The sequence below is a fragment of the Hyposmocoma kahamanoa genome, unplaced genomic scaffold (assembly GCF_003589595.1).
Source record: "Hyposmocoma kahamanoa isolate Upper Pololo Valley unplaced genomic scaffold, ASM358959v1 86, whole genome shotgun sequence".
NCBI classification, from domain to species: domain Eukaryota; kingdom Metazoa; phylum Arthropoda; class Insecta; order Lepidoptera; family Cosmopterigidae; genus Hyposmocoma; species Hyposmocoma kahamanoa.
Window position 1 is genome coordinate 3,233,406 of NW_020654289.1, and position 15,101 is coordinate 3,248,506.

General features: G+C 37.3%; 2 protein-coding genes across 2 annotated transcripts in view; both read left to right on the plus strand.

The window, feature by feature from the left end:
• Nucleotides 1-3,511: 3,511 nt before the first annotated feature.
• Nucleotides 3,512-6,066, plus strand: LOC113234864. The gene is made up of 3 exons (XM_026470386.1): nt 3,512-3,726; nt 3,972-4,079; nt 5,720-6,066. Exons 1-3 carry the CDS (start codon nt 3,512-3,514, stop codon nt 5,844-5,846), a joined length of 450 nt encoding a protein of 149 aa, XP_026326171.1. The 3' UTR covers nt 5,847-6,066.
• A 2,989-nt stretch (nt 6,067-9,055) lies between these two features.
• The window catches only part of LOC113234865, a 7,248-nt gene continuing 1,202 nt past the window's right edge, over nt 9,056-15,101 (plus strand). Inside the window, exons 1-3 of the mRNA XM_026470387.1 lie at nt 9,056-9,135; nt 11,656-11,837; nt 12,680-12,790. Coding sequence (XP_026326172.1) covers nt 11,716-11,837; nt 12,680-12,790 — 233 coding nt within the window. The 5' untranslated portion in view covers nt 9,056-9,135; nt 11,656-11,715. The remainder of the gene's footprint in view (nt 9,136-11,655; nt 11,838-12,679; nt 12,791-15,101) is intronic.

Here is a 15,101-nt window from a genome sequence, read left to right on the forward strand (position 1 = left end):
TTCGTGGTTTTTGTATTGGACCCGTCGTCCATTTATTTGTAAGTCAATGATTTCAATGTTAAATTTCATACATGTTCTTTCAGATGGCGAAGAAATGCTTGAAACATCTACTTGTTGTCACTTTACTAGCGTCTTTATGTTTGGTAAATATGGAAAACATTGAAGCGAATGAAGAAGAAATTGAACAATCAACAAAAATTTTGTCCAGAAAAAAGAGGTTCCTGATTTTTCCTGATGGGAGCTCCTTTCAGTTGGGTAATATTTTTCTTTTTGAATTGCAATATTTATTTACAATAAAACTGATGTCAATGAAACCCTTTACTTTTCAAATGAAATTAATTGATATTAAATAATATTAAGATGTTTCTTGTGTTATTTGTACATTCTAGTTTAGTATGAATTCGTACGTCGTTCGCATTTTATGTTCAGTTATGTTCTTCTTTGACTTAGGAGAATTGAATTAATATAAGGTGGAAATTCATAACACCACACGTCAGCATACAGGGTGTAATCGTTAAGTGTGCCCAGGCGATTATTCCGTAAATATAAGAGATGTCAAAAAGCTTTAAACTGATATCGAAAGTACGTTACCTAATGAGTAAATCGACATTAATAAGTTTTTTTTAAATAAAATTAGAAATATCCAAAATTTTAACATTAAACCCTCCCATACATTTAATATAACATTCGTAGACAGGCTTTAGTTTTCCTTCTGTAATAGGTAACAATAAGTTAACAGACAGGTCAAATTTATTAAATTTTTTTTTTCGTACAAACTGAATAACATTTTATTAAATTTGATCAACTTCTGCTGTCCCGATTATTTTCATCCAGTATAATGACATGATCCTTATATGAAACTGAGGCGATCAGCACTAAAATAAAAAAAAATTTTTTTTATCAATTTTATTCATTTTTATTGGACACTCGTAAACTTAACCATATTTTAATCATATTTTTATTCAATCAAAAGCTAGTTTTATTACTTATAAGCTAGTTTTAGTTATAAAAGTAGTTTCGTTGTCTGTCAACTTATTGTTACCTATTACAGAAGGAAAACTAAAGCCTCTCTACGAATGTCATATTAAATGTATGGGATCGTTTAATATTAAAATTTTGGATATTTTTGGTTTTATTTCCAAAAAGTTATTGAAGTCGATTTACTCATTAAATCGACGTGAAGTGCTTTCGATATCAGTTTAACGGAAAGGTACCGACCGCAGATTGATAGCAAAATCTTTTCATTATTATATTTAAGAGCCAGACAGATCTTAACCTCTTTAAAAAAAACGTACACACTCATCGCTCCGCATTAGGAAAACCCTGTGTCGCGGGTGCTATGTACACACATATAGACAACCACAAATTACAGCCAAACTCGCGGGAGAAATAAATGTCGGCGATACAAATATTACTACCAGGCCTGGAATCGAACCCGGGACCTCTACGTGGAAGTCCAGGATGGTAATCGTTCGGCCACACCTGTTTAAATATTTTAGTTTAAAATTGTTTAGTCCATCTACTGCCTCTGTGGCCTAACGGTTACCATGCCGGACTGCCACGCAGAGGTCCCAGGTTCGATTCCCGGGCCGGGAGAAATATTTGTATGACCTACATTTGTTTCTCTCGTGAGTTTGGGTGTAATTTGTGGTTGTCTATATGTGTGTCCATGGCACCCGCGACACAGGGTTTCCCTAGTGCGGGGCTATGTTGAGTGTGTGTGTTATTATTATTATATTATTATTATAGGTAATTCATATGCAAATTATAAGAAAGTATAATTTAAGTAGGTACATGGGTACTATCTGTGTTACGTGGATTTCTCTATTTATGGAATGTAAAAATTTTAGTCACGACCGCCCTAAATAGGGTCCCACTCTCGTGTCTACACTCATTTATATCTCATGATATCCTCTATTTTTTTTCGCTGACACTGACCTATTGTAGGTCGGAATCGACCCCTAGAAAATCATCATAAATAAAATTAACAATTACATTATCATACTATTTACGGCATTATAGTTTTCGGAATATACGTTTGCGGGTTTCGAATCTCGGGCCATGAAAAATATTTGTGTGGCCTACATTTATTTTTCTCGTGAGTGTGGGTGTAATTTGTGGTTTTGTATGTGTATGTCCATTGCACCCGCGAGAAAGGGTTTCCCTAGTGCGGGGCTGTGTGTACGCGTTGTGCGTGTGCGTTATAAATAATAATAATATAATAAGCATGGGAACAGTTCTACCCAAAACAAGACAAAAAATGGCACGGGGTCACTTTGAGACATAAGTTGACAAGTCTTCCAAACCGGAACGTAATAACGCTCATGTTACTGCTTGGCGGCAGAAATAGGAAGGTGGCAGTACTTCCCTGGAAAAACTCTTTCATAAGAGCTCTACGGCGGCGACTTAAATGTAAAAATCATAAATTAAAACCAATAATTCAGAATACTATTAATTTGATTTATAGTTCTATTAAATATTTCCAGTGTTCGAAACTCAAAATCACGGCTACCTTCAACTTGGAGATATAGTGTGGTTCTCGAACACAGCAGCGTTGGCCTGGGAACTACCAACGGATCCTATGCTGTTTAACATTTTAAAGAAAAGTAGCAAGCTCTATGGAAATGCCGAGAAGAGACAGGACTCAAAGGAGATCGTCTATTTGAGTGAGAAAGGAAAGGTGTTGAATGTGGTACCGTACAAGAAGTAAGTCACTGTATTTATGTTTTGAAATATAGATTAATAATATAAAAAAAAAATACCAAATTAACATACAGGTTACCCACCGCTATGCGACACAGAAGGAAGGTACTTTAATATTGTAGATAAGATATTTTGCTTCATTTACTTCATTATTGCCCCGAGGGTCGAACCGACCGAATATAAAAAAGAACTCGTGTATTTTTTTTATGATGCCGATTGAAAGGACCCATTGTAGGGATTAATCCTGTTAAGTAACATAATATCTCAAATTTAAGTAACATAGTGAAATTTGACTTTAAAGTATAGTCGTATAGTTGCTGGACGAGTATGAGTTATTAGTATTAGCCCAGCAATTTCCGTTTCCGCCGAGGTTTATGTAGTGCTTTTCCCAAACAATGTGTACAAAATATTAAAATACTAAAATTTTAATGTAAACAAAATATTAAAATACTGAAAAGAGGAAGTCCGTTTCGACTGCATGCAGTTCACGCAGCCGCTGCATGAATGTGATTACTGCAAGCATGCAGTCAAGTCACTTTTCAATTATATAAATTAAGTTTATTAAATTAATTAATTAGTTATCGAGTTCTTAGGTTTTCGCGATTGTTACACATAGGAAATGAAACTATTTTTCCGCATTTAAATCGCGTATATTTGTTTTTTCAAATAAACCGACGTTTCGGGCAATGTAATTAATTAGTTAGTCAGCCTGTTAGCAGTCTTATTTGAGTTTTTTGAACTATGGGCTAAACTCTGTCCTTAGGTTAGATTCGTGTCCAGGATTAGAACGTATAATAAAAATTAGGCGATGAATTCTTTATTTGATTGCAGAAACCTTATTGTCAACCCTGCATTTGGAAAACGCAGTATCGATGATTCAGAAGTTAAACCAATTTCGATCAGAGAATTGCATGAGGTGCAGAAAAATCGCAGTTATCTTTACAATTTAGAAGAAAACAGTATAAAGTTCCACAGAGAAGGGCGACAAAGCCTTTATGAGAAACTTGAGACGTTTTTTAAACTGTAAGCATAATTTATCTTTTTAACCGACTTCAAAAAAGGAGGAAGATTCTCAATTCGACTGTATTTTTATGTACGTTACGCGATAAATAAAATTTATAAATTAAAATAAATTTACAAATAAGTTTTCATTTACGTGAATTGTAAATTATTATGAAATTCAAAGTAATTTGTTTAATTATGACATTTAAGTTGAGTTGAACCATAATCTTAGAATATACTGGAGTTGAACTTATTTTTCGTTTCAGACTCGGTTATAATGGTAAAGAGTGTGTGCTTCGATCTCTATGCGAAAGTTCAAGGTTGCGTGCTGAGCAGGGAACCTTTTTAGAAGAAATCATGAGAGCCACTTTCACGTAAGTACTATGTAGAATGTTACTAGGTCATTTGAGCATAGTCAAATAAACATGATGAAACTTAAATTAAAAATTTAAAAGAAAACGTTTACGAAAGTTTTATGGGATACCAATTGATAGGACGAACAAGTTAACCGCCTCCTGCCTGCCTGTCCCAGGTTCGATTCCCGGGCCGTGAGAAATATTTGTATGGCCTACATTTGTTTCTCTCGGGAGTTTGGGTGTAATTCGTGGTTGTCTATGTGTGTGTCCCCGCGACACAGGGTTTCCCTAGTGCGGGGCTATGTTGAGTGTGTGCGTTAATAATCTCAGTACAGAGTTCTAAAAAAACCAACCTCAAAAATACGCGGAATTACATATAATTACCAAGTTTTATTGAAATCAGTTACCGAAAAGTGTGCAAACCCGGATAACCCCCTAGTTCGCCACTATACGGAACCTAACACGGGAGATAATAAAAATCGGTTCTCACTACTCAAGTATATTGAGAGAGAAAAACGCCTTGAATTGGAGAATAGCAAAATCAACCATTAAAATAATTGCTCCTTATAACAAAATTTAGGCGCTATTTATAAAAATTAATCTTCATTCGTGAACAGCCACCCTTAGAGGTGGATGATTTTCTTCAAAATTAAATGGAACCACTATGAAGGTACTCTCTTTCTAACAAAAAAAGAATCATCAAAATCGGTTCACAAGTACCGGAGTTATCGCGTAACATATATACAAAAAAATATATAGTCAGATAAAGAACCTCATCCTTTTTTTTGAAGTCGGTTAAAAAGTCGTATACCTGATGGTAAGCGACAGACCTGTACATAACAGTTGCAGTGCCACTCAGAGGTTGAAATCACGCACCGGCGTCAGTAACTCCGAGTCACAAGTTGACAAGTCTCATGTGCCTGTAACTCCACCAGCACCCTTAACGCTTCAAAACCGTAATGCTATGTATTTACAACTAAATATTTGTAGTAAATCGATTCGTTCAAATTGAAGATATTATTACAAAATGTTTATTGTTTTCTGATCTAGAAGATTCGATTTGCCTTTCTATACAATCGCTTGAAAATCGCATTGTAATAAATCGATACAAAATATCGTTAGATCGTATGCACTTGAATCGATTTTACGTCCTTAGTACCTAAAAAAAAGTGGTAAAACGGATCCGGTTTAATCCGTTTTTGGATGAAATTCCTCTTAAAAACTGAGCGGGTTGATTGGGTTTTAACCCATTGCTCATCTCTGGTAGCGATACAACCTTTGGTAATGACCCGCATTGAGGCAGCGTAGCGTACTTATCGCCTACGCTCCTTAGAAATCCGTGAATAGCAGTGGGGTGTATCGTTGATGATGTTGTAATATTACTGGAGCCCGTGAAAATGTGTGGAGCTCATTATCTAAATGTTTTTTTTACGGTCAAATTACACCCACCGACAGCAGTAAATAGACTGTCCACACAAAAAACGCAATTAGTATGGCATGCCGTTAGCACCCTTTTGCGGCATTACGAAAGGCATCTCGCATTTTTTTATTTATACAAAGGAATAATAAAACGAAAGTAAACAAGGAAAAGATCAAAGATTAAGATAAGAAATGATTTATTAATTATGGTCGACTAAAAGCATTTCTTTATTTTACAGCTTTCCACGGAGAAACAAAGCTTCGGATGTGCACGAGGAATACGATTTAGCTCACGGAAGACCTGGTGATTGTGCTCGTCTGTATCCGGAGTGTAATGATATGCACGGGAACGTTCTTTACAAATAATGTACCTGATGTACCTACGAGTACAGCATGTCGCATTGACTTAGGAGGGGCGACTGAAAGTAATCTACAAGTATGAAACAAAAGACAACTACGACTACTTCTTTTCTTAAATATACTTAGGAGTGAAATGCACTTCTTGTTAGAAAGGAACATTAGTCTGTTTAAAAAAGTTGTTACTAACTTTTAAATATTTTTTTTCCAACATGTTCATGCAAAACGAAACGTAGGTACTTAATTTTGAAATAAGAACTAATAGCAAACACGTCACAATAGTGGTGAGTATTTTATTTTAATTGGAAATAGTCAAAAGAGATTACTTTTCAGCCGCCTCTTGTATAAATAGTTTAATTCAGTTTTTTACGACATTGACACAATAAAAACAATATAGTAATTGTTAGGTCAATAAATGAGTTATTTTAAGTCAGATTCGCTCAGAAATAACGATTGAATTTCGTTGGCATTCTCGTAAATTCTCGCTTCTTCCACGATCTGAAAATTAAATTCTGAATTTTTAAATAACCAAGATGGTATTTCCCGACAATGGGCCAGTCGGCAGTGGTTGTGGTTTCAAGTAAAAAAGCTATTAAACGACGTTTATGTTATTTTTATCGTTCTTTTCTCGTTGTCCCTATCTACCGATCCGAGAGATAGGGTTTTCCGGAGAGACTATGGGCTCGACGGCAAGACCAGGGTACGGCGGGTGTCCGGGCCAAGCCCTCCGCCAGTTATACGTCTTCATGGGCGTCTCTGGCGGACCCGGACTTGGGTATGGACTCGCCGGGGTTTGTGGTTAGCTGCAGGGATGAACACGTTCGTCTTCCCCGGTAGGGTGTGTCCCGCGCAGCTAGCGCGTCTTAGCAGCGGTCTAGTTGAGGGCCTGAGGCGAGGAAGCGGTCTAGTTGAGGGCCTGAGGCGAGGAAACGCGCAGGGCGCGTGAGTTGCCCTTTAAGTCGGTGGCTATGTCCGGACATTGTCGCAGGACACTGCCACTTGGCATCTCCGGCAGTAGCCTGGAGAGCTAGTAGAGGATGAGCTAGACATCTTTCGGTCCCTCCAGCTGCTCCAGGAATTTGGAAACTGGAGAGACGCCGTTCATTCGGCGTCGGGAAGTGAGCGTGCCTTACAGATCCGCCACCAATGAGGAGATTTGGTAGTCTTAGAGTCGGCGATTCAGCGGTGGCAACCGTTAGTCGTGCGGAGCGCGACGGGAAGTGAGCGTGCCTAGATAGATATATAGATAAACACTTTACTGCTTACACACTAGAACAAGAATAGTACATAAACAACTTAAAACTAATGTGGGCAAAGGCGGTCTTATCGCTAAGAGCGATCTCTTCCAGACAACATTTGAGTTAGAGGAAAGCCAATCGGAGCGGGAGGCGTAGTGCGCTAATTCCTAGCTCCGGTACCTATCTGGAAAATAGGGAGGGTGCTGTACGTGCAGCCGGGGCGGCTCACCTAAGGCACTAGCCTTACAGAGAACCAGATGAAGTGCGTGCAAACGTGCTGATCCGGGGTTCCTAACCCCGGATAATGGACCATCTAAGTTATCATCTTAGCAAGTTTAAGTGCGAGCTCGCTCGCACAGGTCATAGTGCCTTCCCGCATAACCAAGAGGTTGATAGGGAGGGGATATAAACAAAAAAGTTATGTAGAAAGATATGGGACTGTTCTTTTGTCGTTCAAAATATATAGGTATTCTTAAAGTGTCAATTTTCTTATATGTGTGAGCAAATACAATTATTATTATAATGAATATAGTTCTTAAAACTAAATTAAATAATACTTAATACGAGTGTAAAACGATAAAAAATGTGTATGAAACAATAAAGTGTTTAATTGTTGTATGTAGGAACGTATTGTGTGTTTTGCGTATGTTGCATATGGTTCTAATGGTACGGTCTACTGCCTCTTAAGCCATTTTTCTGACCTACCACCTCTGAAGAAGAGGCCGTGGTATCGTATCCGTTCTCGTACCTTAGAATTTTTGAGAATTTAATTCGAAATATGTCATAAGTTCTTCGGTGAAGGAAAACATCGTGTAGAAACTTGCACGTGAAAAAAGTTTCACAACCCTGGGAAAACGCATTGGGCCAGTGTAGCGGACTACGGCCTGAAAGGACACCCGTCTCCTGCAGTGGGACATACAAAATGAGTTGATGATGACGATGACGTCTATAGGTGTTCTCCAGATAAGGAAATTTGCATCCACACACTCGCAGTTGTCCCCACAATCGCGTACATCCATACACACATATACGTCCAAATACTCGCATACATCCATGCACACATCAACTTCCGCACTTTGATGATCTCTCGCAAACAAACCACAAACTATTTTCATGTGTATATATTATCATATCATTATACTATCAAAGGAAGTTTCAGAATCTATCACGGCACGAAATATTGCGTGGTTATTGTCTAGGCCGTGGACTACAACGTGAGCTATTAACGACAAAACGTCTGAAAATTGTTCACCTTAATTTAGTCATTCTTCGTTACTTAGTACCTTTAAGTGATCTTTACCGTGACGGTGCAATGTTACAACAAGGTCGTGATTTGGTAATGAACGCCTTCTAGGGTTACCGAAACGGGGTATTAAGTTTTTAAACCGAATAAAAAATTGGTCTTACTAAACTTCAAAATCCAGTTACAGTCGACACCGGCATTGATGAGAGGTTTAACTGTTGATGCTATAAATGCTGCGAAATCACTATTCGAGAAAAAAGATGAAAAAGAAGATGTTTAACTCCGCTGTACAGTAGTACCAACCAGATGATGAATATAGAAGAAATTTTATTTACATTTTTAACAAAGGTACTAAATAAACAAAATAAAAATAACTGCGCGTGTAGAAATGATGGCTCAATACGCTGGCCCAGTGAGGACTGGTAAATTTACATGGCGGCAGTGAACTATAAAAAAGAAATGATCTAAAAAATTTCGTACACGAAAAAGTAATTCTACACCCCTACTGTTCACGACTTCCGCCGACACAATCAGTATTTAGAATCTTAAGTTTATTTATAGGTATATACTGTAATTTTACGGCTGTGGGCGATTGAAAATCAATGGAGACACTTTGCAACTTCATTTAAATGCTTTTAAAAATATAATTAACTTAAACAAACATGGTTGCACTAAGGAGAAAATCAATTTTTGTGTTATTTTTAATTGCTCTGTGCGATAGTACAAAGTCTGGTGCTCAGTGTCCCAATTGAAAGCCGATTTACGAACAATTAGGAAAAAGAGGGCATTGGCTTTTCCAGATGGAAGTACATTTACGGTAAGCTAAATTTACAGTTCTAAACTAATCTGGTAAAGTTGTTCAATGTAATGTTTTAGCAAATTCTTCTGTATGGTGTTGGTTTGGCAGTTTCGGTGATTGTGCCAGGTAGGATAGCTACGGTATTAGCTACAGGTGTTGGCCCTATCTAATTATATCGCATTTCTCTGTGGATTTCAACCCCTGATGGAGCTGTCACTATCATTGCTACAGATATATTTATCTGGAACGATAACAAGTGTCAACAAGTTCGATGCATATGAAGCCCATATTTCTATCATCCACAACTCAATTAAATACTATGATTTCATTATAGAAAGCATTGCAGTAAGTCAGATATATGATCTGTGTATTGAAGTAAAATTTACAAGGTTACAAAGGTAAATTTCTTTCATTCTTTAATTAATGTTCTATATAAATAAATAAATGTTCTAAATAAACAATAAACCTGTGGCAGCAGACATTGTCCATCAAGTGGACGTATTTTTAGGTAAATTTGCATAAGAACTATTGAATGTAGTACCACGGTGTTGAGTAACAAAACTTCAAAAGCAAATACTAAGCTTTTAATAGAATAAAGTGCAGTATAATGCTTATAGGGTATTGTTGGTTCTGGCTCGATATTTCAGTGCTTCGCGGATGTCTGCATTGGCGCGCGTTGATTGTTTTTACCCAACAATGTGTAAAAATGGCTTCACTAGAGCGCAGGCATTTAGCATCCTGAAAATGGTTTCAAACCTATATCTCAACAGGATGGACTGTCTGTTTTTGAATCACTGTATGATGATGCAACGTCTTTCATCGTCATCCCACCCTTTTATCACCCTTTTCTCTGGTCCCCGGCCACTGACTTTTGCAATTTTCAATTGTTCTCTAATTCTCTTTCTTTGTCATTCTTACTTTGCCCCGTTTGCTCCATACAAAATTGTCGAGGCGAGCACACGTGCTCTTTATCTTGTAATCTAAATGCTTATAAGCGGCAATAATATGAATACAGGCCGTTTTGGTGTAAATTCAATAATTTAATAATAAACTAATCAGTTCTAATCTGTAGGGAGTGTTTTTTATTATTATTGTACCGGCTTTTACACCTACGTGTTTTTGTTACAAACTGTCATTTCTTTCTAACCTTTCTTCACCTTTATCTTGTTATACTTCTACAATAAATTCATGTGGATTGATCGTTACTTCCATTACTCTACGTGAGACCCGCGTGACAACTGTTGTGCGAATTCTAATGGCATGCGAAGCGGTGATTGAATGATTATAACATAAATTATTTTATTTTTTTAATATTTTTTTTTTATTAGTCAGTTTTACGTTCGTAGTAAACTATACTGGATTGAAATAAGATTAATTTGTGCTTTTTATCTAATTTCGTTTGATAATTATATCCTATCAAGACTATGTTATCTTAGTATGTAATAATAATAATAATAATAATATCGTTTATTAAAGACAACAAGGCCCACTTTGTATTAGTAACAGACTTATAAACTATGTTAGTAAATTATTTCTAACTTAGATCTAGTACAATTTATGAGGTGCCTCATTAGAGGCCCCTCCACTCTAGCAGCAATCATTTTGAGGATGCTGTTGCTACTGTTGCGAAGTCTGTTCAGCAGAGAAGCTGATTTCTTTCTTATGATTGCTGCGAAAGAATCCGTCCGCGCCTCAGCAAACATGGAAGAAGCGCTACAGAACTTCGGCAGACGCAACAGCATCCTAAAAGCATTGTTGTATTGGGTGCGGAGAGCAATGTACGACTTTTGCGTGTGCCTATTCCATAGGCTGCCCGCGTAAAAAGATGTACAATAGGCTTTGAAAAGAGTTACCTTAACTTCAGAAGAGCATCGAGCAAACCTGTGAACCAGCATATTCGCTCTTACTGACAAAGCTCTCCGCTCCCTTTCCATATCATTATCATCTTTGAGATCAGGCCTAACGACATGTCCCAAATACTTAAAATTATGCACTCTGTCCAGAACAATCCCTTTTAGAGTGATCGGTGGAACATCCACAGGACATTTACGTCCTGCTGGAAATACCATGACCACAGACTTTTTTACATAATAAACCAGACCGTGTGACGCGGCATATGACTCACAGACTGCCACGAGTTTCCTTAATGCGCTAACTGACGGAGCCAACAGCACCATGTCGTCTGCGTAGCTTAAATTATTTACGCAGACATCATCCACGTAGCAACCCATGCGCATGAAACTGAGTTGCGCAATCAAGTCATTTATGTACAGATTGAAAAGCTTGGGCGAAGTCAGTCCGCCCTGTCTTACCCCGCATTCCAACCAATATTGCTCTGAGAGTCTGTCAGCCCATCTCACAGTGTTGATCTGGTTACCATACCAATATTAAATGTAATGTAGGATTAAGTTTATAAAAGTATGCTTTTGGCGCCACTGACTTTGGAACAAAGCCGCTTGATACCATTTCTGCCAGTGCATTTATTCCGTGTCTTTTGGTATAGTTTGTCATTAAATCTCAGTAGTTTGTACTATTTAGATCACAATAGACGCGGCCACGACCTTCCAGACCCATGTGCCAGCAGGCTGGTATCTCGCAATGGATTTGGACTTCGTGTTCCACTTACCTGATGAGAAATTCAGAGCTGCTCTTTCGAGGAGAAAGCTTCATCATCGACAGAAGCGAGAGATTTGGGAGAGATTTCAGGAGGCTTTGTATTTGTAAGTTTTGCATTTGTATTTAATAGTTTCTATTCATGATCAAACAAGAACAGCGGATGGTCGGATATTCAAATCGGAAGATTTAATGCTGTCTCTTAAGCAGACTATTTTAGAAAGACCTTTACAGTTCAAGATTTTGACAACTACAGGACTGACTATTAGAGCTAAAGTAAGCAGCGAAACCGAATAACCTAGACTATTTAAAGAGTTGTCAGGCTGTAAGTGCCGCACGCTGGGCCATAAATGCGGTCTATAAACATCACTACTATGGCTGAGTCAAGCCACTAGATGCGGCCACTGGTTGCAACCACTAGTGGCTGGACGTGGCCACGAGTCGCGGCCGCTAGTGTGGCTAGAAATCGTCCATTTCGCCAAATTTGACGTTGATGTTACCAGCGTTAGACATGAAAATATCACCTACGAATATAACTTTATTTTTAACTTTAGATTTACTTTGAAGGTCACGCCTTTATATTTAAAAAAATTAAACGGGTCAAAAACACGCTACAACCAAACTTTAATTTTGCCCAGGAAACATTAATAAAATTCCCTAAATCTAGCGACTAAGTCGCTAAAACGACACCAATGACGGACGAGGCAGCTTATGGCTAGGACGCAGACATTCGAACGCTCAGTGTGCGATGGTTTGCGCCGATGCCACATAAAATGTATGAAAAATCTTGTCCGAAACTTGTGATCGCGTTTAGTGGCCGCCGCTGGGTCTAACGCGTGGCCGGTCTAATACATGCAAATTATCTATTATTAGTAATGTAGAATTCAAGGTAGTTTAATACTAAGTACGGGATAATAAAATATTATTTTATAGAGAAATATGATTTTAGGCATAACTTCGATGGATATTCCTGTCTGCTTAAAAGTGTATGCGAAGCAAAATTATACATACTTCCACCAGGGCGGTCGTTGGTACATGACTTGTTACGAGTAGTTTTTTCGTAAGTATCAATTATTTCTCAAACTATGTACAGTAAAAGCAATACTAGCACTTGATACGCCATTGTTGACGCTGGGTCAATTTTACACAAAGTCTCCTGACCCAAAATTCTTATGAATAGAATTATTTTTGGTTTACTTGCCATAATAATGAATAAACAACTGCCTCTGTGTCCGAACGGTTACCACACCGGACTACCGCGTAGAGGTCCCAAGTTCAATTCCCGGGCCGGGAGAAATATTTGTATATTTGTTGATTTGACATTGATTTCTTTAGTGAGTTTGGGTGTAATTTGTGTGTCCATGGCACTCGCGACGCAGGGTTTCTCTAGTACTATTTTCTATAATTGAGCTATTGATGCGGGAGGGTTACATTTTTGAGCTCTTTCAGATACGTTAAGGAACTATTTTTCGCCAAAAAAGGGAATTTTTAGGTAAGCATAAAAATGAAAATGATATGAAAAAATATTTGTTTTTTACTTGTCCTGAAAACTTTGTTGTTTGGCTTCTACGCCTTCTGTTCACCAAATTATCTATGTGTTAAAAATGTAAACAAATTCTATTTACAAAAAAGTGTTCATGGTCAGTTTTCTACCCTTCTTCAACGAATCAGCTTTACAAAAGCGAGTTTTGTCAATTTAATGATTTCAAGTGCTTGAATGATGTAGAAAGTAAAGTGCGTAAAACCAAAAACCTTATAGGATATTATTTTATTTACATTCTTTCACCATTGCCCAAAAACTGAAGAATTTCATTATTGAACACAAGCTAAATGGACGACGGGTCTAATACAAAAATCACGAAAAAAATGTCCCAAGTAAACCTATTTAAACGTAGTGACATGTAAAGGAATATGAAAAAGCTAAACGTTGAATTTAAATTGTAATGTCATCGCAGTACTGTCTAATTTTGCTTGCTTCGCTGTCAGTAGAACAAACGAAGACTGAAGCGTGAATGACGCTCTGTATACGATTTTAACGCCCTATAAGTTCGGACACTTTTTAGCGCGGACCCGACGTCCATATAATTGTAAGTCAATGGAATATCATAATATCGGTAATTAGCGAATATCTAGTTGCAATATTTGATTTCGTTTGAATGTCTCAAAGTTGATTGTCATTGCGTAATCTATCTAAATCAAATAATTCAACTATCAATATCCTAAACCATTAATACTCACAATACTAAGACAGAACTATTTAAATCGGGCATAATGGAATTAATCCGACCACGCGCACGAGTTTGTCACGTACGCGGATTATAAGGCAATTAGCGTGATACGGAACGTTCGTGGACTATTGTGTATTGTTGTGTTATGTTACGTACACAGTGTAAGTAATTGGGGCAATGTTATAATTGAAATCTGTAACTTAGGTACTAAATAGTGCTTCCAATGGTCGAGTCGCGGTTCAAATGAATTTACTAACATTTCAATTAAATTTTTATTGAATATCATGATGATATTATGTATTTTAACTTTATGGTTAATTAGCACTCCACTGGTTTATTATAATTTTATTAAAACATAGGTTAAATAAAAGAAAAATCAATATTGGCGTTAATACAGCGACATCCACGTCAGGCTCTGGTAGTTGTAAAGTTGCCGGCTGTGTGAGAAGTCTCAGATCTTACAGGTGTCGCTTATGACGATAAACGGTGACGGGACGAACAAGTCGTGCCTCTGATGGTAAGCTGTGGTTCTTGCCTGACCATAACACTAGCAGTGCCACTCAGAGCTTTAAATAGCAAAGATCTGAGGGGCACTACATTTACATTACTGCTCGGCGGCAGAAATAGGTAAAATCTGTAACAGACATTAAGATCTGTAACAAACATTAAAGATAGATACAAAAAAAATTGCTCTGTCGGTACAGCGGTAATCCTGGTTCGTCACGGCCGCAGTTTCGAGTCCTGTCAGGTCAAAGAATTTTTTCTTTTTGTCCGATCTCTTTATTAATATCTAGTTGGGTTTATAAAAGTATTTTATCACACTGTATATTTTTCCAAAGTTGGTAGCTTAGTTCGAGATTGATTGCTAACGGTTTGCTCAGTTAAAAGGGGATGATTCAAATTCCTGTGGCGATGTTTGTTCGTTTGAATTTTATTTCTAAATTGTGTCCAGTCAATATCAACTTCCTGTTAACGTTAGTCCACTCTTCCTTTCTCTATTTCCTGTGTAAATTTATCCAAAAAAAAATAAACAATTTGTTATAATTAATAATACAAAGATCGAACACTCAGAAAAAAATCCTTCGATCCGATCTTTGTATTAATAATTATAACAAACTAGTGGATAATTTCACAAAAAATAAT